General features: G+C 54.5%; 2 protein-coding genes across 3 annotated transcripts; one reads left to right on the top strand and one right to left on the bottom strand.

The window, feature by feature from the left end:
* The first annotated feature begins 1,765 nt into the window (after positions 1-1,765).
* MTFP1 (mitochondrial fission process 1) lies at positions 1,766-5,060 on the top strand. Its single transcript, XM_055404646.2, has 4 exons — positions 1,766-1,969; positions 2,756-2,883; positions 3,240-3,472; positions 4,446-5,060. The coding sequence occupies exons 1-4, from the start codon at positions 1,903-1,905 to the stop codon at positions 4,516-4,518; spliced, it is 501 nt and encodes a 166-aa protein (XP_055260621.1). The 5' UTR covers positions 1,766-1,902; the 3' UTR covers positions 4,519-5,060.
* A 4,838-nt stretch (positions 5,061-9,898) lies between these two features.
* Positions 9,899-19,412, bottom strand: SEC14L3 (SEC14 like lipid binding 3). 2 transcript variants are annotated; one of them, XM_055405322.2, is made up of 12 exons: positions 19,273-19,412; positions 18,439-18,514; positions 18,129-18,172; positions 17,963-18,022; positions 16,534-16,722; positions 15,581-15,676; positions 14,667-14,727; positions 13,492-13,575; positions 12,433-12,539; positions 11,906-12,045; positions 11,634-11,803; positions 9,899-10,774 (listed from the first exon to the last, which is right to left on the bottom strand). In XM_055405322.2, exons 1-12 carry the CDS (start codon positions 19,324-19,326, stop codon positions 10,653-10,655), a joined length of 1,203 nt encoding a protein of 400 aa, XP_055261297.1. In that variant the 5' UTR covers positions 19,327-19,412; the 3' UTR covers positions 9,899-10,652. The 2 variants fall into 2 exon arrangements, with proteins under 2 accessions (XP_055261297.1, XP_055261298.1); XM_055405323.2 differs by having other exon boundaries at positions 18,439-18,606; positions 19,273-19,404.
* Positions 19,413-26,206: the final 6,794 nt, after the last annotated feature.

A 26,206-nucleotide genomic window follows, 5' to 3' on the forward strand; every position in this document is an offset into this window, starting at 1 on the left:
AAGTAGCCGATGAATAAAGAACGTTCAGAGCGTAGAGCGTGGAAGCCTGCGCCCTCTGTCTCGCCCCGCACGCTCGCTCACGCAGGCAAGCTTCCGCCGCGGGGCCCGGCGTCTACCCGCCAACGAGCGGGGCGCGCGCGCGGGACCCACCGCTGCCCTCGTGCGGGCGGCCCCAGGCTGGCCCGGCCGGCGGGCTGCCTGCCGCCATCTTTGCTAAGGGCACTAACGGTCCTGATCGGCTTCACGGTCAGGGCGCAGGCCCCGCCTCGCTCCGCGCCGGCTTCTCCGGGCGGGTAACTGGTGCGGGTCCGGCGAGCGCGCGCGGAGCTTGTGGGGCGCCTGGTTGCGAGGGTGGCGGAGAAGCGACGGTCACGTGGCATTAGGGACCGTCTCCTAATTCCTCGCAGGCACTGCCTGTGTTTCCGGGGCCGGGGAGCGCCTTTGGGTCCCGAGCTCAGCTTCCTGCAAGATCCCGCTTCCTGCACGATCCTACAATGATAAAGCCTCCCAGGGCTGAAAACAGGGCTCTCAGTGGGAGACTGTGCTCTTTATTTGATAATAATAAAGCTAATTCTTTAATGAGCATTTCCTGGGAACCAGGCAACAGCCCTGTGCTTACCTGTTAGCGTTACTGCAAGGATTCAAGGAAACAATAATACGTGCAGAGCGCTTAGAAAGCCTGATACTAGTGTACGCTCAGTAAATGTTGGCTACTTTTCATTTCTTACACACCTGGCTGACAGTTCATAGGTGGCACAACTGGGATTTGAACCCAGGAGTGCCTGTGTTTATGCTTTTGTTTGCTGATACCCAACCCAGCTCCCCAAGGGATTCACAGCGCTTTAGTGAAGTGCACTTGTTCCTCACGTGGGTAAACTGAGGCCCAGGTGGCGAAGAGTTTCCTCTAAGTGATCAGCAAGCCCATGTCCTGCCATTCTGTTCCGCTCATCCCCTGAAGTCTTGCCCCAACTCTGTTTCCCCGGCCTCAGTCCTTTACCGTTCATTCGAGGCCCTGCCGGGAAGAAGGGTAGTCTAGGGAGACCCCAGAGCTTGCGAGCACGGCCCCTGCGGGGAAGGGCCTCCAATACAAGTTAAAGCAGCGACTTCGCTGGGGGTCCAGTGGTTAAAACTCTGCCACACTTCCAACATAGGGGCGTGGGTCCCATTCCTGGTTGTGCAACTAAGATCCCACATTCCCCGGCACAGCCGGAAAAAGTCCAAACATCCACCTCAGTGGGGTTCTCACCGTTCACCCCCGCTGCCTTAGGAGCGTGGGAACTGGAGCCGCGCTGCCTGGAATCAAATGCCGGCTTCACTACTCAGCGGCTTTTGTCCCGGGAAGTGATCTAATTTTTCTGTCTCTACTCCTCACCTGTGAAATGGAGTGGGATGGGGAGGCTGGTGGGAAGGTTTAGAAGAAGCAATTCATCTACTCTTTAGCCAACGGTCTGGCCCGTAGTAAACTCAATCAGCGATGACATGTAATTAATCCTGGAAATCGTCCCAGGAGTAAACCTGTCCTGTTCCTCAAGTAACAAATGAATAAAGCGAGGCTCAGACAGGTTACCGGCTCTTGCCCGAGGTCACATAGCTGTGCAGCGCAGCATCCCGTATTTGAATCTCCTTTCTTTGGCTCCAACACCACAGTCAGTGCTGGAAGAGGATGGTGCCAATCTCTCAGTTCCGGAGAAAACCATCAAGAAAATTAATCTGTAAAACCCAAGCCAGGGAGAGGGGCTCCGGTGTGCGGGGGAATTTGCAGACGCTCCCTGCTGGCGGGGACAGCACGACCTGTCCTTCAGTCCGGGACCTTCGGCCGGTCGCGCCGCGGCGAACGGGAGAGCTGGTGGAAGCCGAGGCGGTAGGACCTGCAGCAGCGGCTGAGACCCTGGCGGAAGCGCCATGTCCGAGCCGCCCTCGCGGGGGGCCGAGCGCGACCTTTTCCGGGACACGTGGGTGCGGTACCTGGGTGAGCTCCGCGCAAGGGGCACAGCGACCCCCACACCACGTGGCTAGGGAAGCAGAAATTGCTAGAGGCGGGTGAGACCTGGAGATGGTGGGAAGATCTTAGTTCTCTTTCAGCGGGGGGGGGGGGGGGGGGGTGGGGCAGAGCCTGGGCACAGAGAGGGCTCTGAACTTGCCCAGGGTCACACAGCTCTGGTCTGCCCAGCCCTGCCCTTGGGGTCTGCTGGTCAGTCTCCCAGGTGGAAGCTGCAGTCCAGCTCGGAGGACGGGCGAGCGCGCTCTCCTCTCTGGCATGCCCCCACAGGCTGTGGAGTCAGGGCATTAGGACTCCCATCTTGGCGCCTCACTGGCTGCATCTGAGCCTGTTCCCTCCTCGGGGTAAAGGGATGAACACTGGGCCTCTCTCATTGCCTGGTAGTTGTGGAAGGGCAGAATGAGGTAAGGTACAGAAAGGCCAGGCGTGTGTGAGGGCCTGGGCAGTGGGGCGGCCCTTAGTCTCTCTGCCTCTGTGCCCACCAGCTCAAATGCTTCTAGAACCCAGGCTGTGAAGGCAGATGAGTGATGAGAAAGGTGGCTGTGCTCAGCTCTCCCACGAGAGGACAGCCGGGGTGGGCATCACCGGTGCCATTTTACAGGCTGGGAAACGGAAGCTCACAGGGGTGAGATCCCCTGTCTATCTACCCAGTCACCCAGCTACTCCTCCGCAGGCTGAGGTAAGAACCAGCTGGCTCCAGTGCCCCCTTGTGGAACAACCCAAGGGCTCAGGAACTGACTATCCTCTCCCCACCAGGCTACGCCAATGAGGTGGGGGAGGCCTTCCGCTCCCTGGTGCCGGCAGCTGTCGTGTGGCTGAGCTACGGCGTGTCCAGCTCCTACGTGCTGGCCGATGCCATTGACAAGGGCAAGAAAGCCAGAGATGTGAGTGTTAATCTGCCTCTCAAGCCCTCACCCTGGCCCACGCCCCCTTGTGGTCAGTCCACAGCCTTGCACATGGACAGTCCAGTCCCCACAACCTGGCCTGGTACACTCTGTACCCTCTCCTTTGTAGGGTAGTGACCCCCGCCCCCAGTCCTGTGGGTGACATAGTCTATACCCTGGTCCTGGATGTGAGTCCACACTCAGCCCTGAATTGGCAGAGTCCAGAACTCAGTGCTTATGTGGCTCTGTCCCCATCCCCGCTTCCCTTCCCTCTCCCTGGTCCAGTCTCATGCCCCCTGTCCACAGGGTTTCCCACCTCTGCCCCTGCTGAATTAAGTGTCTCTTGTGCCTCCCAGGTACCGGGCCCTGAGGCAGGCCGCAGCAGCAGGGTGACCGTGGCTGTGGTGGATACCTTTGTGTGGCAGGCTCTGGCCTCTGTGGCCATCCCAGGCTTCACTATCAACCGCGTGTGTGCGGCCTCCCTCTACATCCTGAGCACTGCCACCCGCTGGCCTCTGGCTGTCCGCAAGTGGACCACCACCGCACTGGGGCTGCTCGCCATCCCTGTCATCATCCACCCCATCGACAGGTGGGTGCGCTTCCCAGCCCCAGGGATCACCCACTGTACAGGCAGAGCTGAGCTTTGAGAGGGGTGGAGTGTACCTGCTTTTCACAGAACAACTGCAACACAGGCAGCGCTGCACTTGCGGCTTCTGAGGTGGAAAGGACAGTCTAGGCCCTTGTCTAGGTATATGGGGATCCGGCAGGTATATGGGGAGTATAGGTAGAAAGTGTCTTGAGAGTACGGGACACAGGACAAGTCAGTTCCCAGAAAGAAAACTCAGTGTTAGAAAACAACCAGAGGTAGGGAGGAACAGGTGCATCCTGGAAGGGATGGGTTTTGAGAAGTTTTGGTGACAGAAGCCCAGCTGAAACTTGGGTTAAATAAAATAGGAATTGATTGTTTCATGTAACTGAAAAGTTCAGGGTTATGCTACTTGGGACCAAGAAACCAACTGATGCTCTTAGGCGTGTAGGTCTCTCTGCTGGTCTTCTCCCCACCCTATCCCATTTTGGCTTTAGTCACTTTCCCTTCCCAGGAGCAGAGAAGGCTCCCAGCAACCCCTAGCTCCCCTCCCACCAGCTTAGCAAGCCCATAGGAGGCGTCTTAATAGTGATAGCAGAAATCCCAGGGAAGGCTGTCATTGGTCCACCCTGGACTGGGTGCCCACCCCTGAGCCAGTTTCCGTTTTCCGATTGGCCGGCTTAGGTTATGTGCCTGCCCTTAGAACCAGAGATGGGACCAACCCAACCAGACCAACATGGAGTGGGTGGAAGAGCCTTTCCCCTGGGAACAGAGCTGACCCTGAGGCCCTGTATGAATCTTTTACTTTTGGGGGCCTCAGTTTTCCCAGCTGGATAAGGAAGAGGGTGATGGCTGCCCCCTGGATGGCACTTGTGTCCTGTGTCCAGGAGTCCCTTTCCTAGCCCTGGTCCTGCATCCCGTTCCCCCATTAGCATCCCTTGGTCAGCTTGGGTCATGACCCTGCACTGCCCCACAGGTCGGTGGACTTCCTCCTGGACTCCAGCCTGCGCAAGCTCTACCCCTCAGTGGAGAAGCCCAGCTCCTCCTGACCCTCCCCCACCATCCCTGGCCTGTGGGTCGGCCCATTCCCTGCTCTGTCCCCACTCCCTCCTCCGGCCAGGGGGTGCGGATGCCTCGCCTTCTGGGGTCCGAAGCCCTGGCACCTGAGTGGGTTTAAGCTGGCCAGAACCGAAAGACAAAGACCTCAGCAGCAGCTGCAGTGACTCACAGACAGGACTTGAACCCCGTCCACTCCCATGGAATCTGTGCTACTGAGCCGGACTGGACTCTGAGTGGGCCCAGCCCTGTCCCTTGACAGGACAGTAACACCCTCCCATGGAGGGCAAAGCACCTGAGGCCCAGACAAGGCGAGGAACATGGCCAAGATCACTTAGCAAGCCGGCGACTCAGGCCTCCCAAAGGCTCAGCCAGGTCACCCTGATGGCGGAGCAGCAAGGCACTTGGAGAAACACGGGAGTACACCTGCGGGGACCCTGAGGACGGATTCTCTGCCCCTTCCTAGGGCAAGGCCTGCTGGGGCCTGGCTGGAAGGCATGGCAGCTCTCAGTCCAATAAATCCTCAAGAAGTTGAGTTTTCTCCTTTTCTGTTGGGGATGAGCAGGGATGTGGTGAGGGGGAGCAGGGCAGGGGCCTCCAAGGTGGAGGCTGGTGTCTCTGGGAATGCACCGTTCACAGTGGCCAGCAGTGGGCCTGTCTGGTACCTCCCTGCCCACCAGTGGTCCCCTGCACATGCCTGGAATTCCACGTTGGTGCTGCCAGCCCCCTCTGGGATGGGCATTGTCCTTTTTCTGCAAGTCTCCTAAGATACACACTAGGAGGGGAGTCTGCTGGGCAGACACCACCTGAGCCTGACTGCAGCCCAGTCTTCCCTCGGTTCAACCCTCAAGATAGCCTCTGTCTCCGGAGCCTCCTCCAGGCTCCCTTCACTGCTGTGCTAATAGCCCCAGCCCACCCCATGTGAGCCCCCAGGGCCAGGGCCTCCATCTGTCCTAGAAGCTGCAGCCCCAAGGCTCCCCTAGGTCCCTGGACACATCAGCTCTGTGCCTTCGAGCCAGCGGGGGTTTCAGTGGGCCCTCAGTGTGTGTGCTCAGTTGTGTCTGACTCTGCCACCCCATGGACTGTAGTCCACCAGGCTCCTCTGTCCATGGGATTTTCCAGTCCAGAATACTGGAGTATGTTGCCATTTCCTTCAGGGGATCTTCCCAACTCAGAGATAGAACCTGAGTCTCTTGAGTCTTCTGCACTGGCAGATGGGGTTCTTTACCAGCTGAGCCACCAGGGAAGCCTCCCTCGGTGAGGGAAGGTTAACAGACTCCTACCAGTTTGTGAGAACTGACCTGGGAGGTCCAGAGCACCAGGCACAGAATGGGCCGTTGCCCCTCCCGATTCTGCTCTGAATGCTGCAGGGCAGGGCTGCTGGATATAACACATAAAGTAACAGGATGCACCATTAAATTTGTTTGGTTTAAACAACAAATAAGACTTTAGTACAAGTGTGTCGCTAATATGGCATGGAATGTATATGCACCGAAAAGTTCTTTCTTGTTTATCTGAAATTCAAATTTAACGAGGCATCCTGTATTTATCTGCAACTCTGCTCTGGGGTGGTGGGCATCCATGGAGCTGGAACACCTCCCCCAATCACCCCAGCCTTCTCGAGGTGGGAAACACTGTCTCCAGCTGCCTCTTTCTGGGACGGGGGACAGTTCTTAGTGACCGGACTAACTTGTGTTATCCCATTTGATGGGCAACAGGCAGAGAGGTCAATCGGACTGGAGGTGGCAGATGCTGGGTGTAATAGGAAATTGCTTTCCTGGGGCCTGAGAGGATAAGGCAGACCCCGGGAGGGTTGGGGGAGATGTCTTTTCCCACCCGGGGAGCCTGGTGGCCTTTGACCTGGGGCACGCTAGGAGTTAGGTCCCCCAATGGCCGCTTCATGCAATGCTCAGGACCACCACAAGGAGGCAGCACCTCCCAATCCGCCCACGTTGGGTGGGTCAATCCACTCCACTTCCAAGATTACTGAGAAGCATACGCCTTATTGAATCACCCCTAGTAGTCCATGGGGTTGCTAGGAGTCGGACACGACTGAGCAACTTTCACTTTTACTTTTCACTTTCATGCATTGGAGATGGAAATGGCAACCCACTCCAGTATTCTTGCCTGGAGAATCCCAGCGATGGGGGAGCCTGGTGGGCTGCTGTCTATGGGGTCTCACAGGGTCGGACACGACTGAAGTGACTTAACAGCAGCAGCAGCAGCAGCAGCAGGCCTGATTCCATGCTAAGTGTTTCTTGTGATGTGGCTTATTTACTCTTCACAACCACATTGTGGTCGGATCTCTGTTTCCTGGAGTCCCTTGAACCCCCCACCCCCCTTTCCTACTACCTTCCAGCCCATGGCTCTGTTACAGACTCAGACGGAGAGCTCACTCACAGGCTGTGTGACCTTGGGCAAGTTATCTAACCTCTCTGAGCCTTGGTTCCCTCACTGTACAATACTCCGTAACGACCCTCTGAAGCTGCTGAGAGGGTTACAGGATAAATGGCTTGCAAATTCAGCCAGAGAGGGTCTCACAGAGGGGGCTATTTAATCACTATTATGACTATAATAGGCAAGACACATCCACTTCAAGGACACACAATTGGTGACTGTGCCATCAGATGAGTAATTTAGAGAGCAAATATGCCAATTATACGGTTCAGGAACTCAAGTCCTAAGAATTTATTCAGCGGAAATGATTGGATGGTGATTCGAAGATGCGCATCTGAAGATGATCGTCATGGTTTTATTTTTATACGAGAAAGTCTTGGGCACTCCTTAAAGGCCCAGCGTGTAAAGGAGCATTCTTCTGATCTGATCCTGCTTGTTAGGTCTCCCCAAGTTGTTTGTGTGTCCTGGTATCTTCTATGACTCCTGGAAGTCCCCGGGATCCAGTCTGAACATCCCAGCCCAGATTTCAGAGCCTCCCCGCCGAGGCAGGCTCATCTCTCACCGGGACACACCCTGCACCTCTGTCGTTGCCTTCCCCTGACCCCTCCAGTCTCTGAGCCTTTGCTCAGGTCATGCCACCTGCTGGGAATGCCCTCCCCACCCCCACTTCCCTCTGTTCTCAGCCTTCAAGGTCTATCTCTAATGGTACGTGCTCCTTGAACCCTCCCTGCCACCTTCCCCCCCTCATCATTATGCAGCTCCCTCTCCTTGGACAAGAATCATCAAATGACACCCACGGAGAACACAGCTGGAGTGTTTACTACATGCCAGGCGCTGTGTTACGGAAACTCCGTCACGGCCTTTTCGGTACCTGGTACCACCGTTATCATCCTACAGATGAGAAAGTAAAGTCCACGTGCGGTGAGCCTTCCGTCAGCAGTTAACTCTCACTAAATCCCACGTGAGTGAGGAGGCTTCAGAGCCTTTTCTAAAAGGAGGCATTGCAGGCAGTTGGATGGGGGGACCTGGGGTGGGGGAACATGTGCGCGCTCAGCCTGGCCCAGCTCCTGGGCCCTGGGCTCCCACGTGGGCTCCAGGTGAGGCTCACTCCTGCCTCAGCCTCCTCTGGGCCAGTTTAAGGCGGCTGGGGCGGGGGGCAGCGTCTCTTCTCATTATGGCTGCCCCAGGAGGCTTCTGTAGGTTGCTCAGGTCTTCCGTATCCGTAAAGTCTGGTTCTCCCCCCTTCACACACAGCGGGCAGCTTGTTGGCCTCCGTCTTCCTGCTGCTGTGCTGCTCGCTGACCTCCGCTGAGATGGGGGTGCCCTTTGGCCAAGGCTAAGCAAGGTCTCTTTCTCTCCCCGTGCCACCTCCTGGACACTCAGAACAAAGTGCCGGGCCCCCGCATGAGACTGGGCACCCAGAGGCTGGGAGCTGGAGGGCTCCTGCCCAATGACTGTGGCTGTGGGTTTGCCATGGCTGGGCATTGGCAGATGCCGAGGGGCACCTTTTGGCTCTTGGCTGCAGCCCTAGCCTAGACTCTCTGTGCTACCTTGACCCCCCGCTCCTGGTAGCAAGTACCCCCCTCTGTCCACAGTGGGGTCTGTGATCTGTGGTCGAGGAGCTGGGACAGATGCAGATCATCTGACAACACAGCTCACAGCAGCCTCGGCCCAAGGGTGGAAAGGGTCCACCCCTTCCTCTGCACCCCTGCTGCAGCCTAGCGGTGGGACCTTTCCCTCAGGGGGCAAGGGTGAGACCCGATGCCGATCCACCCTCCCCCACCACATCCTTGCCTCATCTGCAGGCACTGCCACCATCTTCCAAGAGCATGATCCATCCTCCCCTTCTCTGCCTACCTCCCCATCCCTTATTTGTAGGGTGGCCAGATAAAATATAGGACACTCAGTTAAATTTTAGTTTCAGATGAATAGCATGTCCCAAGTATTGCTTTTTTGCTTCTTCTAAATCTGACAACCCTTTCTTCTCTTCCTCCTTCCTATCCCCAGCCCCCTGCTCAGAGAGTCGGCGGTCTTGTCCTATTCTGGCAAGTTGCTGCAGTAACGGGAATTAGTGGTGGGAAGGTGGGAGGCAGCAGGTGGGAGAAGGGAGGCTTTGGCTCCAGTCCTATTTCTGCCACCCACGGGCTGAAGGAAACGAGGCCAGTGCTGTTTCTGATCTATAAACTGTATCCCTAAGTGCAGATGGAAAGTACTAGCTGCTGCTGTACGTTTGAATGGCCTCGGACTCAGGCCTCTTCCGCCTATGGCAGGGCTCACCCCAGCAGGCAGGGCTCTCAGCTCATTCCCAAGGAACCTCGAGTCCTTCGGTTCCCACCCACCCGTATTCTCTGTGGAACTCCTCTCCTGCTGTCAAGAGATGTATCAGGACCTGGGGCTCAAGCCAGGAGCTCCATGTCCCCGGAGCAGAAATCTCCTGGGGCCTTGGTGTCTCCCCGAGTCACCCAGGGTCATGGTGGGTGGCAAGAAGCCGCACTTCTCAGCGGCCATGTGAGCAGTGGATTGGATGCTGGGCTTTGAACCACAAGCCCTGCCTGCTCTGCTGTGAGTTTCCTTGGATGACCTGCTTAATCAGCATCGGGGGTCTCCATTGTTCCAACTGCTCAATGGGCATAATCCTCTTCTGCCCACAAACTGGGATTGGAGACGGTGACATCTGAGACCTTTCCACTGGACAATCTAAGATATTCCTTCTTTTCTGTAAACGTAGAGTCGTAGGCAGTGGTATTACGGAACAATTAAGAGCAATGTCTTTGGACTTAAACAGACACCTGGGTCTTGGATGCTGTGTGGTGTTGGGAAAGTGACTTCACCTCTCTGAGTCTTAGTTTCCTTATGCATATGTGGCTGTGATATGTAACTCCAGGGCAGGTGTGAGAATGAAATGAGCTAAACTCATAAAGCATTTGGCCCATCTATGGTACATCGACAGAACTCGCTGAATGACAGCAGTGATTTTTTTTTTTTTTTTATTGCCAGGCAGCAGCTAGACCCAGATGTGACTTCCTTTGCTTTTAAGGAAGTGCCTTGAATTGCTTGAAACATAAGCTGTGAGTTCCAAGGGGAGGTGGTAAGGGTGGGAGTGAGGGGTTTTGGGAAAGCTGTGTGTCTTGAGTCAGACAAAGCCTTCTATAGACAGCTCCTACCTACCCCAGGGGGCAGCCAGTGCCAGAAATCTGGGGGCTGGGTCACGTGAGTCTCAGGAGCGACCATCCCGCCACAGCCCCTGTCCGAGGTGCTGAAACCTCCCCTTGTAGACTTCTTTTTATCTTGCACACCCATTTTCTCCCTACCTCCATTCAACGTCACATTAGTTGAGCGTTTACTTCTATGAGAGTAGAAGTAAAAAGAATTTAGATACATCTCTGACCCAAGTTGCTGATAACTCATGGGGAAGAAATTCAAGCAACAAAGGCCCCAGGAGAAGTGAGAACAAAGGCTAGGAGGTTCATGTTTCTATTTCTCGGGTTGCAGGGACACCCACCTCTTGCTTTCACCCTTGCCTCTTCTGCAACCTCAGCATCCTCCAAAGCAGAGCCTCCCCTACTTTTCCTGATCTGATCACAGCGCGTGGGTTTTCCCCAAGACAGCCCTTTCTCTTCTGACTAATGTCAGAGCCAAGAGGACTACTGAGCAGTCTTTGGAGGGGGTGGGAGAGGAATACAGAGACAGAGAGCAAAGGGCCAGGGTCTCTGGGAAGTGAGGGAGCTGCCTAGACAGGGGTGAGCTCTTTGTCGTATTTCTGCATGCCCTCATCCGGGAGCAGCACCTCCACTGTGAAGCTGACCTTCTTGGCATGGACAAAGCTATAGGTGTTGTCAAAGCGCAGGACGTCTGGGGGGACAGATGGAAAAATGGGTAGTTGGGCCTGACTCTATACTCCCTGCGCCCTGCCCTAGCCATGGGGGAGAACAGGTTGTGTTCCCAACTGTTTTGTTTGCCAAGCAAGGCCAAGCTCCCCCCACTCTTGTCCTCTTCCCCCTGGGAACTACCCCTCCTTAGCAGGGCCTGTATACAGACCCTGACCTCCCCCTGGCACGTGCCCAGCCTGGTTTTAGTTGCACCAACTGGCAACAAGAACAATGGCCACTGCATCCCATTGTCTCCACACCTGGACACTCACATGACGGGGTGTCCTCGGGGGGCAGCTGGGAATGTCAGAGGCCTCCCAGGCCCCGAGGATGAAGCGGGGTGCTGGGCTAGGCCTGAACACACCTCCTGTCTCCCCTACTTACAAACCTCCTTACAAGCACCCTGAGAGGTAGGAGTTGTAACCTCTGCTTCCCAGGTGAGCAAACAAAGCCTCCAGGTCGATAAGACTTTCAAGATTTTTGCCCAGGGTTATGCCGCTACCACCAGGCTGAGCTAGAACCCTGGCACCACATTCAGCTGTGTGGCTCTGAAGTTGACTTACTTCTCAGAGCCCCGGTTTCCTCCTGGGGAAAGTCATCTCCCCTGTTGTCCCTTGCCTGTGCCCTGCGATGCTCTCCACCCCTTCAAGGCCTGTTTGGCTCCCTGCACACCACAGTTGCACTGGAGCGTGGACTGCGTGACTGACTCTGTGGATGAATGGCACTGACCTAGGCTGTATGGCCCTGGGGAGGGGGGTCACTGCCTCTCCTTTTCTTCCTCTAAACCATGGGACAGGTGGCTCCATCCTTCCAGAGCTGGGGCCCACCCAGGGCAGACTTACAGACGCCTGCCTCCGTGCAGGTGAGGCTCCCGTCCTCTGGCACCATGTGGGAGTTGTAGCGCTGGCTGGCCAGCACCTCCGTCATCTCTGCGGCCCGCTGCCGCTCCCCCATCTTGGTCTTCAGGAAAACCCCAAAGCCGATGTCCCCTCCGTCCGACACGAACTGCCACCTGTGTTGGGGGGAGGGGAAGGAGCACGGGATGCTGCTGAGTCTGAGAGATCCCCGAGGGGCGAGGGTCCCGCTGGGGTGCGGGCGCTGGCCTGAGCCTCACCTGAGGACACAGCCTGGGAACAGGATCTCGTACTCCACCTGGTGTGAGGAGCCGCGGCTGATCTGCGCCGAGTGCTCGTACTGAGTCTTCACCTGGTCCCTCACGTACATGGCCTTGGGGATCTCCCCACCGTAGTTGATCTGCGGACACAGAGCAGGATGGGCTTGTTCCCCGCTCCCAGACATTGCATCTCTCAGGCTGTGTCTCCTGCCTGTTCCCCATCTTCCAGAAGTATTCTGCTCATCCTGTCCTCCCTTACGCCCCAGCGGGAAGCCTTCTGTGTACCACCAGCCTTCGTCGGGGCCTCTTCCGGGAACTTTCTCTCCCAGCTCATCCCTCTGGGTCAAAATTCTCCCATTTCTCGTTTGTCTAAACAGCTGCTGAGAGCTCTGTTAGGGCAGGACTGGGACTGACTCAATACCTGGCCCACAGGTGTCTCTCCATAGACACTGGTGGAATGAATGAGTGGCTGAGAAAGGAAGCTGGCTCCACCCCTCCACCCTCCCCTGTTCTGGGACTCCTCATACCTTGGTTAAACATTTGGGGTTCCCATCTGGGTCAGTCAGGGTCCCCCCAAACTGGGCAGGCAGTTGCTCAGGACTGATGAGTTTTAGCAGTCCTTCCTTCCAGTTGCCTGTGGGCAGAGGGGTTGAAGGGCGACTATTGAGCATGGAGGGGTCCCGTCAGCGCCCCCTATTCCTACCAGGAGGGCCTGAGCTTGGCGGGTGGGGGTGGCCCTACAGGAGCTGGGCTACCAGGGCTGATTCCCCAGCCTTTCAGGCCTTGGGCTGTACAAGTGTCTTCCGGAGTTGTGTTGCTATGGAAACAGGTTTTCCCTGGCTGATCGGTTTGCCCATTTTTGATGGTCTCCCAGGGATGAGTAGTCAACATTGGAGAAGGAAATGGCAACCCACTTCAGTGTTCTTGCCTGGAGAATCCCAGGGACGGCGGAGCCTGGTCGGCTGCCGTCTATGGGGTTGCACAGAGTCAGACACGACTGAAGCGACTTAGCAGCAGCAGCAGCAGCAGCTGCCTTAAGGAGACTTTAAATCCCAATGAGGTCAAGGACCATGTTGGCAGCCTTGCAGTGTGCAAATGGCCCACTCAAGCCAGACCTCTGGGTGGAAGAGGGACAGCCTGGGGTCTTTGAAAGGGCCGCCCCCTCTCTGCTGCTTCAATATCACAGTCATAAAGCCCATTACTGTTCTTCACACCCTGTGCAAAGCTCTGTGTTCTGGATCCTTGGGTGTCACGTGGTCCCACCCCTACAACCAATCCAAGTTATCCTCCCTACATGGCCATAGAAGGTTAATGCAAAGAAACTGAGGCCCGGAGCCCAGAGGATGACCAGCAACCAAACTGAAGCTGCTAAGGAGGAAGATGTGGAGGCCTTGGTTGCCAAAGAGGTGTGGCAGGGAGTAAGACAGAGGTAACAGGGTAGACTCCGCAGTGTGAGACCCACTGCACCTTTGAGAAGGAGGGGCCTCTGACTCCAGGGGATGTGCGGACCTCTGGATGGGGGTGATGGACCAACTTACTCCAAAGTTCATGAATAGATTTCCGGGGATGGAGCTGGAGCTACTTACTTCCCAACACTACAATTTTCCTGCGAGTGTCCTCACTCAAAAAGGGCTTCATGAGGTTGTATCCCACAGGGAACAGTTTGGTGGCTAGAGAGATACAAGCAAGTATAATAATAATTCCATTGGGCCACTCTCTCCAAAACAATCAGAGCCAACAACGTGGAAGAACCATGAATTACCTTGGCGAGTTTCAATGCCCTGCACCTGACAAACCATCCAACCAGCTAAGCCAACAAGCAGCCAACTACCCAACCATCCAATCACCCAATGTATCAGACAGCCAGCAGACCAGTCAACAAACAGCCAACCAGTTCTCACCAACCCATCAACCAGCCTACCAGAAAACCAGTCAGTTAAACAACCAGCTAACTGCCCAACCAACTGCCTTTTCCAGTCACTCAACCATTCAAATAACCAACCAGCCAAGTAACCAGCAGTCAACCATCCACAATCCAGCCAAACCAACTAACCAGTCTGCCAACTAGACACTCACCCTCATAGCCAACCAAAATGCTAACTAGTCACTCAATCAGTCTACCAAACTAACAACTACCCAACCAGTCAATCAGATATGCAATCAACCACCAGGCAGTCAACTAATCAGCTAACCAACTGGCCAGTTAAACAGACAGCAAACTAAGCAATGAATCAACCAGTCCAGTCAACCATCACCATACAACCATCCTTCCATCAATCCGCCCACCCAAATAACAACTACCCAAATGCTATTGAGTGCCCACCTAGCCCCAAGCCTGGGAGGGATACAGTAGAAGTGAAGAATCAAAGGCTTCGCCTTCAAGGAGTAGACAACTCAAGGAAAGCAGGATGAATACATAAAGATAACTGCTCAGAAGGCAGTAGGCAGGAAAGGCCAGGCTGGGCTGCACCGGCTGCCAGTGGCAGAGGCAGTTTGAGGAGGGAGAGACAGACCCTGGTAGGAGAGGTGAGGGGGGATTCCTGGACAAGCTGGGGTTGGAGCTGCCTTTTCTTGCAGGAAAACCAGCGGTAGAATTTACCGTTGATGGAGAACTTACTCTGTTCTAGGCTCTCTGAGTGATTTGCATGCAGCCAAGCAACCAACCTGCCTCTCTGCTTCCAGGAAAGAAGGTACTATTATTGTCCTCAGAGTTCAGATAAGGGATTGGAGGCCCAGAGGAGTGCAGTCACCTGCCACACACCTTTCACAATGAGCATGAACTTCAGGGTCTCTGGGTAATTCTCTTCAAGGAGGCCAAAGAACTGTGGAACCAGGAAAGACCCCATCAGAGCCCATACCTCCTCTTCTCCTACCCCACCCCTTTGCAACCTCCCCGTGGAGGCTTCAGACGGCTGCGGAGGGTTTCCCTCCTTTCCATCGCTTGCAGGGTCCCTGGAGGAAACCTCTCCACAGACCACTGTGACCACACCCTCATAGTAATGACATCATAGTAACCATCTTTAGAATGACTCTTACAGCATCAGTGGCACAGTGACGATAAAGGCTGCTGTCCACTGAGTGCTCACTACTGGGGCCTCACAGGTAAAGAGTTCACCTGCCGACACAGCAGATGCAGGAGATGCAGGCTGGGTCGGGAGCTCCCCTGGAGTGGGAAATGGCAACCCATTCCGGTACTCTCGTCTGGAGGATCCCAAGGACTGAGGAGCCTAGCGGGCTACAGTCTGTGGGGTCACAGAGAGTCGGTCATGATGGAGCTAGTGAGAAGACACGCTCGTTTGGCGCGTGCGTGTGTGTGGTTTACGGGTCAGTTCACAGAAGCGCGGCTGTGTCCCTTTGGGCGGACAGTCAGTACCCCCCCATTCTGTAGGTGAGGACAGTGGGGCGTGGAGGGCTTGCGTGACCTTCCCGTGTCAGAGCGGGGCGGGGGTGATGGGGCAGGGGAGGGTTTGTTGGAAGCTGGCCCCTGTGGCGTCCGTGCGTGCTGTTCCCGAGGCCTGTTCTGCGCGGTCTTCGGGAAACACAGAGATGGGGCCCGGACTGCAGTGGTGGAAAGGCTGCCACCTGCTGCTAGATCCCAGCTCTGAGCGAGCGGCCAGGTCCCTGCTGGGCAGACTGGCGGCTGAAGCAAGCGGGGGTGCCCAGGTCTTTGCTCACCTCCTGGTACACTTCTACCAGGGGCTTCCAGAAGTGCTTCAGCCCCAGCCCCTCGCAGTCGAATATCATCACGATGGTCTCAATCTTCCTCCCCAGCTGCAAGGACAAGAGCAAGGATCAGGGTGCGGGCTCAGAACTTGGGAGACGGTGCCTCAGCACATGCCCCCCCAGGCCAGCTCCCTGCTCTGTCCCCAGAGGAACGAGCAGACAAAACCGTGACTGCATTTACCGTCCGTCCATCCACTGTCCATCTCCCGTTCATCATCCATCCACCATCCATCTGCCTATCCACCCATCCTTAGTTGACCCAGCTATTCACCAGTTCACCCAGCCACCCCTTCATACAGCTGTTCATTTATCCATTCATCCCTCCGTTTGTCCAGCTAATATTTATTCAACACCTGTTTTGAGCCAGGCACTGAGAATATGGCATATAGCTCAATAATCCAGAGCTCTTTTCCTTAAAGAGTTCACAGTCGGGATGGGGAGACTGACCAGCAACTGGGTCACCACACTGAGCTGAGAGCCGCGACTGGCCAGCACAGAGGACGCGCGTCAACCCAGATGGGGGCCTCAGAGAAGGTGCCCGTCTGAGCCTTGAAAGAGGGATAGGACAGAGCCAAAGGCGGTGTGGAGGGGGACGTGTACGTGCTGCGGGTTGGACTATCCCAACAGAAGCAGCAGCACGGGCAGACTCGAGGGAATCGTGGTAGCTAGCATTGCTGAGAGGCCCCAGGTGCCGGCCACGTACTCATATTATCTGACTTCATCTCTGCAACCATTAATATTGTGTTGGTTTCGGAGGTGAGGAGACAGGCTCAGAAAGGGGTGAGGTGACTTTCCACAGCGGCACAGCTAGGACGTGTCGGAGCTGGTGTGGGAGCCCGAGCCCTCTGGCTGTGACGTTGAGGGCGCAGGTGTGTTCCCGGGATCGCGGGCCCGGGCAGCCTCACCCGCTCGGTCTGCAGGTCACACTCGTGCAGGATGCGCTCACAGTCCCTCATCTTGGTCTTGAGCAGGTCCTGCTTGGTGACCGAGAAGAGCAGGCCCTTGGGGTCCAGCGGCCCGATGATGTCGTACCACACGGGGCAGCCGTCTCGGTCATAGCCGCACAGGCCCCCAGGCATGTACTTCTGGATCACCTGCATGAGGACAGGCACATGGAACTGGGCAGTGTGCAACCTCCCAGAGACTGCCTTGGGCTTCCCTGGTGGAAAAGATGGAAAAGAGTCCGCCTGCAGTGCAGGAGCCCCGGGTTCGATCCCTGGATTGGGAAGATCCCCTGGAGGAGGGCATGGCTAAACCACTTCAGTATTCTTGCCTGGAGAATCCCATGGACAGAGGAGCCTGGTGGGCTACAGTCCATGAGGTCGCAAAGAGTCAGACACGAGTAAGCGACCAAATCCAGAGATCGCCGCCCACCCCCCCACCCCCACCCCCTGCCAACCAGGCTGCCCTGGGCAGTCTGAGCCTATACACACTGTGGTACAAGCACCTTCCCTTCCCTGGAGGGCGGCCCTACCATCCAGGTGAGAAAGCTGAGGGGCTTGCAGGGGAGGCCCTTGCTCATGGCAGATACGTGGCAAAGGCAGGACCCAGCCAGTCCTGCCGGAGGCCCTCTGGGCTCTTGAGTTCTCCCGCAAAGTCTCCCATGCCCCTTTCCACGGAGAGGGGTTGGGCTTAGTGATGAAAAACGTGGATACTGAAGGTGAGCAGACCTGGTTCAAAACACAGATATGGCTGCTTCCCTGCTGTGCACCCTTGAACAAGTGATCCCACCTCTCTAAGCACCATTCCCCCTCCTCTGTTGGGGCAAGTCCCCAGGATCACATTGGCATAGCAGCCTGCCTGTCTCAGAGCTTGTGCTCCGTGAATGAAATGAGGACTTAGTTTAACTAAGGCACCACGGTGGGCCTGTTCTTCCCGAGTCCTCAGTGGGCGAAGTTTCTTTCCCACCTAGACAGGATGCTTTGAGCAAGGCTCCAGGGGGTAAGGGCTCAGAGCCACGAGCTAACTGTGCTGCTGAAGAGCCTGTGTTTGGAGGCTTAAGCTCAAATCCCAGCTCCACCTAGGGGCTGTGGGACTATGGGTGGCTGCTTAACCACTGTTGGGCCTCAGTGTCCTCATGTGTGCAATGGGTACAGCTGTATCCACCTCAGGCTTTTGAGGATTAAGTGAGTTCATGCAGGTAACGTCTTTACTCAAGCTTGGATCTTAATAGGAAACATTCATAATTATTACAGGAGAGTTGGCTGCAGTTTCCCGGGGGTTCCACAGGCCTCTCAGGCTTGCTGCCCTATACTCACGGTCCCCAGTGATGCCGAGGCTGTTGGGTGGTATGTCTGTCAAAACCTGGGGGTGTGGAGGGCGCTGCTGGCTCACCTCGGGGGGCTGCCATTCAAGGATGTGGTCAATGTCCATGGTCTTCCGGAACTCCATGTACTGAAAGGGAGATGAGTGGTGAGGAGGGGATGGAGGTAGCGGCTGGAGGCGGGAACTGCCCCCGACAGACGCCCTCAGCAAAGTTTCTGGGGGGGATAGGTCTCACCTTGCGGAGCATGGCCTCTGATTTCTGCAGGTCGAAATTTCGAGCTGTGGGAAGACGGAAGGAAGGGGTGAGGTATGAAAGAGGCTGACTCGCAGTCATCTTGTCCTGGTCCCGGGCAGGAGGCGGGGCTATGGAGGGCACCGGGGGCCTTAGAGGGGACCTTCCTTTCCTGGCCCCTTCCCTCTCCGGGACCTGAACGTGAAGCAAGATGATGCAGTCGGATCCTGTGAGCCGTGGGTCCTTCTGGAGCAGTTGGTACCAGGTCCCTCTTGCTGCCCCTCGCCCTGACCTCCCCAATGTCCGCCCTCACCTCGGAGCCAGCGCAGAAGGAAATAGTCATCCGGGTTGGGCAGGGCGGGCAACACGTCCTGGACATTTTCTCGGAACTGGGAAGAGAGATGCTGGTTGGAGCTCAGACTCAGTGATACGTTTTTTAAAAGTTTTCAGTTTCCTTCCTTCTCTTCCAGTGCAGTCTGGCCTGCGGCGATGGAAGGCGGTGGGCGGAGGGATGGATGGGACAAAATGAAGAGGAGGCCAGTGAATGGACAGAAGGAGAGAGGGGGCGTGAGTGGACGGAGGAGGCTCGGTCGTCGGGCGGGCGGGGTGGGAGGAGGGATGGAGGGGAAGATCGATGGGTGGCTGGTGGGTAGCTGGGTTGAGGAGTGAATATTCTTTGTTCTTTTCATTTGTTATTCCCAGTGCGTCTTTTTGTCCATCCCATTTTCCGTGAAAACATGGCTGGTAATTATGCATCCTCCTCCGCATTGACCGTGGGGATGACATACACGCTCTGCCCTGACTCTTAGCCCTTACAGACAGGTAAGAGCGTTCAGGGTCCCGGGGAGTGAGGCGGAACAGTCAGAGGGCTGAGCCTCAGCATCTCCGGCTCCTACCTATGGGAGGGGGAGGAGGGGGCAGGTCAGACAAAGTTCTCTGGGTCTGGCACTTGCCCTACCGTCTGCAAACGGTGCTGTTGCCCCTGGCGCTGCCCTGGACAGGACGTCACTGGGCACCGTAGGACCTGACCCCGGGGTGGGGGTGACAAGTCCTGAGTGTCAAGGACGTGCTGAGCCCAGCAGAGGAGGAGGGTTCCGGCCACGGTGCTCCCTCAGCCCCTCAGCCCCTGCCCCTTGCCTCAGCTCACCTTGGCCAGGGTCTCTGCCTGCTTGGGACTCAGGTCTCCCACTCGGCCGCTCATGGCGCTGGGTGAGTCTGGCGGGGCGGGGGCTGCTCCAGTCAGAGGCCGAGCCTGCTCTGTGGCCCTGACCAAGCCAGGTCTTTTGCCCCCACTCCTGGGCGTGGCTCCAGGGCGCCTCCTCCTTGGCCAACCGTTGGATTGCACGTTACATAATTGGGATTAACTGAGGTCCCATGCTTGGCTCTGGACGGTTCTTGGGGGGGCGGGGTTGGGGAGCAGGTGGGGAAAGCAGGGTGTGTCAGAGGTCCCCTGCCAGGGAGAGGAGGCTGGCCTCCCAAGGTGTGCGTGCTCAGCTTGGGTGCCTGTAGGACCCCCGCAGCGCTCCCAGGCCTCCAGGGGCAGGGGAACTTCAGGGGGGAAGGGTACTAGTCTGAGTGCTGCTTCGAAGGCAGCAAATGCTAACAAAACAGTGGGTGAGCTCCCTGCAGACACCCTCCTATCCGACCCTCAGTCTTCCGCTCTCACTAATGAAGACACCCTGCACCTACGGTCCTGCTAAGTTCACCCTTACCCAGCTCTGCCGGCTGGCAGTCAGGGACTTAGTCTAGTAAATAAGTTAGTCACTTTTTCGGGGTGGGAGGCTCGTGGCTTTTTGCAACAAGTGTCCATATTCAAGAGGAGCCAGGCTAGGCAGAAAAATGGAACTCAAAAGGTGTCCTCGCTAAAGGCTTGTTTTTTTTACGGGGAAGGTTACTGCTCCGCCTGTCTTTCAAATTCTCTCCTGCGGTGCCCACCCTGCGCCTTCAATACAGGGAAGGGCTGAGGGCCCCCAGCCCTGCCGACCTCCCTGCTCATGGCTGAGGTCATGAGGACACAGGAGGCCTCGTCCAAGATCCCGCATCCCGGGTCCTAAGGGGGAGGGGCATGCTGACGCCCGTGAGGCGGTATGGGTGCTCCTTGGGATTTTGAACCTCTGATCAGTGAGGGGCGCCCCGCCACTCTGCCAGGTGGTGAGGGAAACCCAGAAGGTTCCCCTGCCCTTTTACTGAGACATGGACACTGTCAAGGGTTGTGCGCCTCTAAGAGATTTATCCTCCAGCTGTCGGAAACTCCGACGGCAGAGGCCGCATTGTCCAGGACTGTCTGTAAGGAGACCAGAGTGCATCTGCTGGAGACCACAGTGCAGCTACATGGCTACCTCTCCCAGGACTTGGGAGGCTGGTCCACGGGGGCTGAAACTCTCCCCTGGCCTAGCCTCAGACCCAACAGCTGAGTTAGCCCAAGGCTCTCTTCCCAGGGCTCTCCTACCCTCAGAACACCACGGGTCCCCGTGCCTGGGCTATCTTGGGACCGATTTAGCTGAGGTGGGTGAGTGCTGAAACCTCCCTGCTCTGGGCCCTGATAGAATCCGGTGTGGGTGAAGGGGAGCCGTCTTTGGCCATCTCCCTCTGTGCAGGGCGCCTGCTGCATACACTCTGGAGCAGTTAGGTAATTCTCCACCCTCTGGTCCCTCCCCTTTCCACATTCCAGCCTCTTTCTGCTGCCACCCACACCCACTTCCCGCCAGGCCAGGCGGGCAGCGGGCGGAGATCGGGTTCCTTCACTGTGCTTTCAGCAGCCCCTAATCCTGCTTGGTTCCCACCAGGCTCCTTTCTCGCCCTAATCCTCCTGATGGGGGGGGGTCTCCAGTTACCCCTGGGGACGTCAGAGGCTGGGCAGGCAGAGCCAGAAGGAGGAGTTGGGGGTCCCCCCAGGAGCTATGAGGAGCTGAGGGGTATGAGAGATACCCTTAAGCGCTTTTCCTCACCCAGACCACAAATTCACATTATCATCATCATGACTGACAGCACCGTGCAATGGAACTTTCTTTAGCAATGGAAATGTTCTGTATCTGGGGGGTTTCCTAGTGGACATCACTGGTAGCCAGTTGTCACATGTGAAATGTGGTTGTTGTTATTGTTCAATCACTAAGTCATGTTTGACTCTTAGCAACCCCATGGACTGCAGCATGCCAGACTTCCCTGTCCTTCACTATCTCCCGGAGTTTGCCTAGACTCATGTCCATTGAGCTGGTGATGCCACCCAACCATGTCATCCTCTGTTGCCTCCTTCTCCTGCCCTCAATCTTTCCCGGCATGTGGTTAGTTTTAATTAACTTAAATTTCAATTAATTTTATTGTAGATTGTCCCGCATGGCTACCATATTAACACAGATCTACAGGAGATCCAACCAGTCCATTCTAGAGGAGATCAATCCTGGATGTTCATTGGAAGGACTGATGCTAAAGCTGAAGCTGCAATACTTTGGCCACCTCATGCGACGAGTTGACTCACTGGAAAAGACTCTGATGCTGGGAAAGGTTGGGTCGGGAGGAGAAGGGGACAACGGAGAATGAGATGGCTGGATGGCATCACCGACTCTGTGGACGTGAGTTTGAGTGTACTCCGGGAGTTGGTGATGGACAGGGAGGCCTGGCGTGCTGTGATTCATGGGGTCACTGAGAGTCGGACATGACTGAGCGACTGAACTGAACTGAACTGAACAATGTTTATTGAAGGCTTTGTGCATGCCAGGCCACAAACTAAGTGCATCGCCTCATTTAAATGTCAGAGCCCCCTTCTGGGTAACCACTATCATTAAGCCCAGTTTACAGACAAGCAAACTGAGGTAGAGGAGGTTAGTATCCTATCCAGAGAGAAGCCTATGCAGTTCATCACTTTGTTGTCACACTGCAGACCACCCCTCAGCCTCAGCTCTGGAGGCTCCACCCCAAACAGGGAGAAGATCCAGGCATGGACATCACCCCAGTGGGATGCAGGCGGCATTGGGCCAAACCTTGAAAGGGAGGACGTCAGTTAGTGGAGATTGGGGTAGGGGAAAGGGCAACCCCCGACACCCCGCAGAGCGGATGGCGTGAGCCTAGGTGCAGAGCGGGGCGGGTGAAAAGCACACCTGGGCTGTCTTGGGAGGGCAGAGCTGGGGACGCAAACACGATGGAAACACGTGTTCACAGTAAACACGATGGATCGGGTCCCCGCCTGCATGGAACGCTCAGTCTGCCACTTCTGTGCTGAGAACATGACCTCCTTATCAAACCGCTTGGAAACAGGTAGGGGCATCCTCATTTTACAGTTAAGGATATGAAAGACCAGAGAGGTTAAGAAACTTTTCTGAAGACTCACAGCCCAGAAACGGGAAGCCAGGATTTGAACCCAAGCCCGTCTGACTCTGAGACCTGTAATGGAGCCACCGCCCAGCTGCGTCTTCCCCCAAAGTGTTCAGCGTTGTACCCGGCATGTAGGAGGTCGCTCGATAAAAGTGAATAATCATTGTGTGTTAGGAAACCTGGATCCACTCACCTCGGGCTGCAGGGTATTCTGAGCCCAAGAGAATAGATTTCCCTACCTCGAAACAAAGACCTCGGTGAAAAAGAACCACACCCCCCCGAACCCTGCCCCCAGTACCCATCTTCTCCAAGTCCTAGTTTGCCAAGCTCTCAGGGGCCATGGCAACAACCAGGACACAAGCAAACAATCTCAGGGGGTGGACAGGGCCACCCGCTCCACACCCTGGACCCCTCCTTCCAGATGCTGGTTACTAGGAAGTGCGAAATGCCATCGTATCAGAACCAGCTGGGTGAGTACAGAGGGGGCTCAGGGGGAGAGGGAGCCTCACCATGGGGTGAACGTTGCTGGGGAAAAGGCCAGGGTGGGGTTCAGAACACAGTGGGGTGAGGTGGGGTGGCCTAAAAAGGAGAGATGAAAGGGGAACTGTGCGAGCGGGAGGGAGGAAGGGGCGCCTTGCCCCAGCCCCATTGGTGGTCTGGGTAGAACTGTGGGATGGTCTACTTCCCCTGTTTCCCCTCTGGGCAGTTTTACCTCCTTCTTATTAAAGTGTGAATTCACATACAAGTTCACCATTCTTAAGTGTAAAATTAGTATATTCACAAGGTTGTACAATCTTATACAATCATTGTCTAATTGCAGAATATTGTTTACAGATATTTATTTTCTATTTGGTTGGGTTGGGTTCTCAGCTTTGGCACACACGGGATCTTCTTGTAGCTGGCAGGCTTCTCTCTGGCTGTGGCACACGGCTTCCAGAACACATGGGCTCTGTAGTTTTCCACGCAGGGGCTTAGTCTCCCCGAGGCATACGGAATCTTAGTTCTCCTGCCAGGGATGGAACCCGTGTCACCTGCATTGGAAGGAAGGATTCTCAACCACTGGACTACCAGGGAAGTCCCTAATTGCAGAATATTTTCCTTACCCCCACCTAAAAAAACACTGTATCCTCTATCGGTCATTCCCCATTTCCTACACCCCTGCTCCTGCCTCTGGCAACTACTAATCGACTTTCTATCTCGTCGATAGAAAATTCCTATTCTGGATATTTTATATTAATCGAATCATATAGTGCGTGATCTTTCGATGGGCTTCATTAACTTAGCATAATGTATACAAGGCTCATCCATATTGTAGTTGGTATCAGTATGTCATTTCTTTCATAGCTGAATAATATTTTTTTGCATGAATACACCACATTTTGCTTACCCATTCATCAGTTGATGGACATCTGGGTTATTTCCACTTATTGGATATTATGAATACTACTGCTGTGAACATTTTTTGTACAAATTTTTGTGGAAACATATTTTTGCTTCTCTTGGGTGTATCTTTAGGAGTGGAATTGCAGGTAGTAATTCTATGTTCAACATTTTTTTTTAATATGGACCATTTTTAAAGTCTTTATTGAACTTGTAACAATATTGCTTCTGTTTTATGTTTTGGTTTTTGGCTGCAAAAAAAAAACCATGTGGGAATCCCAGCTCCCTGACCACACACATATCGCCGACATGGGAAGACAAATTCCCAACCACTGGACTGCCAGGGAAGTCCCAAGATTTAGTTTTAGCTCTTATATTTAGGTCTCTGTTTAAAAACTTTTTTTTCTATTGTGGTAAAATATGCCTAACATAAAATTTTCCATTTTTAAGAGTGCAGTTGAGTGGCATCAAGTGACATTAACGCTGTTGGGCAGCCATCACCACCATCCGTCTCCAGAGCGTTTTCATCTTCCCAAACTGAAACCCTGTACCCATTAAACAGTAACTTTCCATTGCTTCCTCTCCTCAAAGCCCCTGGTGTCATTGGCAAAGCTCAGGAACAATTCTCGGGAAATTAAAGTAGAATGTGGGTAATGAAATAAAGTCTAACTTTTTCCCCCTTTTCCTCTGTGCTTAGTCTAGTTTCAGTTGCTAACCGGGGGCTGCATGCAGAGACCTCGCATCGGCTCTTCAGACCAGAGTCCCTAGTGCAAAATGGCTGTGGCGACCGCTCAGCTCAGTGGGCAGTGTCCAGAAGTGCTGCACACGACACTCAGTTCAAGATGGCAGCAGCGAGCCGTGCGCAGAGATGCTGCACCCGGCACTGCGATCTGAAGCCGGGAGCGGCGCAGCTGTGCAGAACTCCGCCCACTGCCCCCTGACCCTATAAAGCAGCCCTGCCCGCGGCCTCTCAGGAGACCCTGGACTCCAGAGCTTGAGCTTGCACCTTTCCATTCTTTGATGAAAGAAATAAAGCTTTCCCAGGTGGCACAGTGGTGCATAATCCACCTGCCAAAGCAGGAGATGCAGGAGACGTGTGTTTGAGCCCTGGGTCGGGAAAATCCCCTGGAGTAGGACGTAGTAACCCACTCCAGTAATCTTGCCTGGAAAGTTCCATGGACAGAGGAGCCTGGGGGGGTTTAGTCCATGGGTTTGCAAAGAGTTGGACTCGACTGAGCATGCATGTAAACTTCTTCCAAAACTAAACTCTGTCTCATTCTTTTGACTTGAATGACAACAGGTAGGGGGACCCTTGTTGGGGCCTGACCAGAAAGGTCAGTAACCCTGGCAACCACCATCCTACTTTCTGTCTGTACAAATCTGACTACTCTAGGTGCTTCTTGGGAGTAAGATCATGCAGTATTTGTCTTTTTGTGTCTGGCTCCTTTTGCTCAGTTTAATGTCGTTGAAGGTTCATTCATGTTGTAGCATGTGTCAGAACTTCATTTCTTAAAGGTTAAATACTATTCCATTGTATGAACAGAATACATTTTGTTTATCCATCCATTTCTTTTTTTTTATGTAATTAATTTATTTTTTATTGGAGGCAAATTATTTTACAATATTATATTGGTTGGTTTTGCCATACATTGATATGAATTTGCCCCGGGTTTACATAAGTTCCCCGTCCTGAACCCCCCTCCCACCTCCCTCCTCCCTTAATGGACACATGGATTGTACATCTTTTGGCTATTATGAATATAACTGTTATGAACATTGGTGTACAAATACCTGTTCGAGACCCCAAGTTTCAGTTTTACCCAGAAGTAGAATGTCTGGATCGTAACGTAATTCTATGTTTAATTTTTTGAGGAGCTGTCATACTGTTCTGCACAGCAGCTGCACTATTTTACATTCACAGCCATGCACAGGCGTTCCATTTCTTCATGTCCTCACCAATACTTAGCATTCTCTGTTGTTTGCTAATAGCCATCCTCAGGGGTGCAAGGTGGTGTTTCACTGTGGTCTTGCTTTGCTTTCCCTAATCAGTAATATTCAGCGTCTTTTCATGAGCTGTTGACCCTTTGTATATCTTCTTTGGAGAAACATCTATTTAAGTCTTTTATTCATTTTTAAGTGAAGTTTGTTTTTGTTGTCATTGACTTGTAGGAGTTCTTTATACATTCTGAATTTTAATCTCATCGGCTACATGATTTGCAAATATTTTCTCATTCATGGGTTGCCTTCTCACTCTGTTGATAGGTCCTTTAAAGCACACAAGTTTTAAATTTTAACGAAGTCCAGTTCATCTGTTGTTTCTTTTGTTACTTATGTGTTTAGTGTCATTTTCAAGAAGTCATTGCTGCCAAATCCAACATCATGAAGCCGTCCCC

Source organism: Moschus berezovskii, chromosome 19 (genome assembly GCF_049115385.1).
Source record: "Moschus berezovskii isolate FMDL1 chromosome 19, NW_MosBer_1.0, whole genome shotgun sequence".
NCBI classification, from domain to species: domain Eukaryota; kingdom Metazoa; phylum Chordata; class Mammalia; order Artiodactyla; family Moschidae; genus Moschus; species Moschus berezovskii.

Bases quoted from the DNA above. Each gene is read 5' to 3' on its own strand.
- MTFP1 (XM_055404646.2), top strand. From the start codon at position 1,903: ATGTCCGAGCCGCCCTCGCGGGGGGCCGAGCGCGACCTTTTCCGGGAC. The intron at 2,884-3,239 runs GTGAGTGTTAAT...TGTGCCTCCCAG, and splicing joins AGGGCAAGAAAGCCAGAGAT to GTACCGGGCCCTGAGGCAGG. The intron at 3,473-4,445 runs GTGGGTGCGCTT...ACTGCCCCACAG, and splicing joins ATCATCCACCCCATCGACAG to GTCGGTGGACTTCCTCCTGG.
- SEC14L3 (XM_055405322.2), bottom strand. From the start codon at position 19,326: ATGAGCGGCCGAGTGGGAGACCTGAGTCCCAAGCAGGCAGAGACCCTG. The intron at 18,515-19,272 runs GTGAGCTGAGGC...CTCTCTTCCCAG, and splicing joins AGGCAGAGACCCTGGCCAAG to TTCCGAGAAAATGTCCAGGA. The intron at 12,046-12,432 runs GTATGAGGAGTC...CTGTGTCCGCAG, and splicing joins ACCCCAAATGTTTAACCAAG to ATCAACTACGGTGGGGAGAT.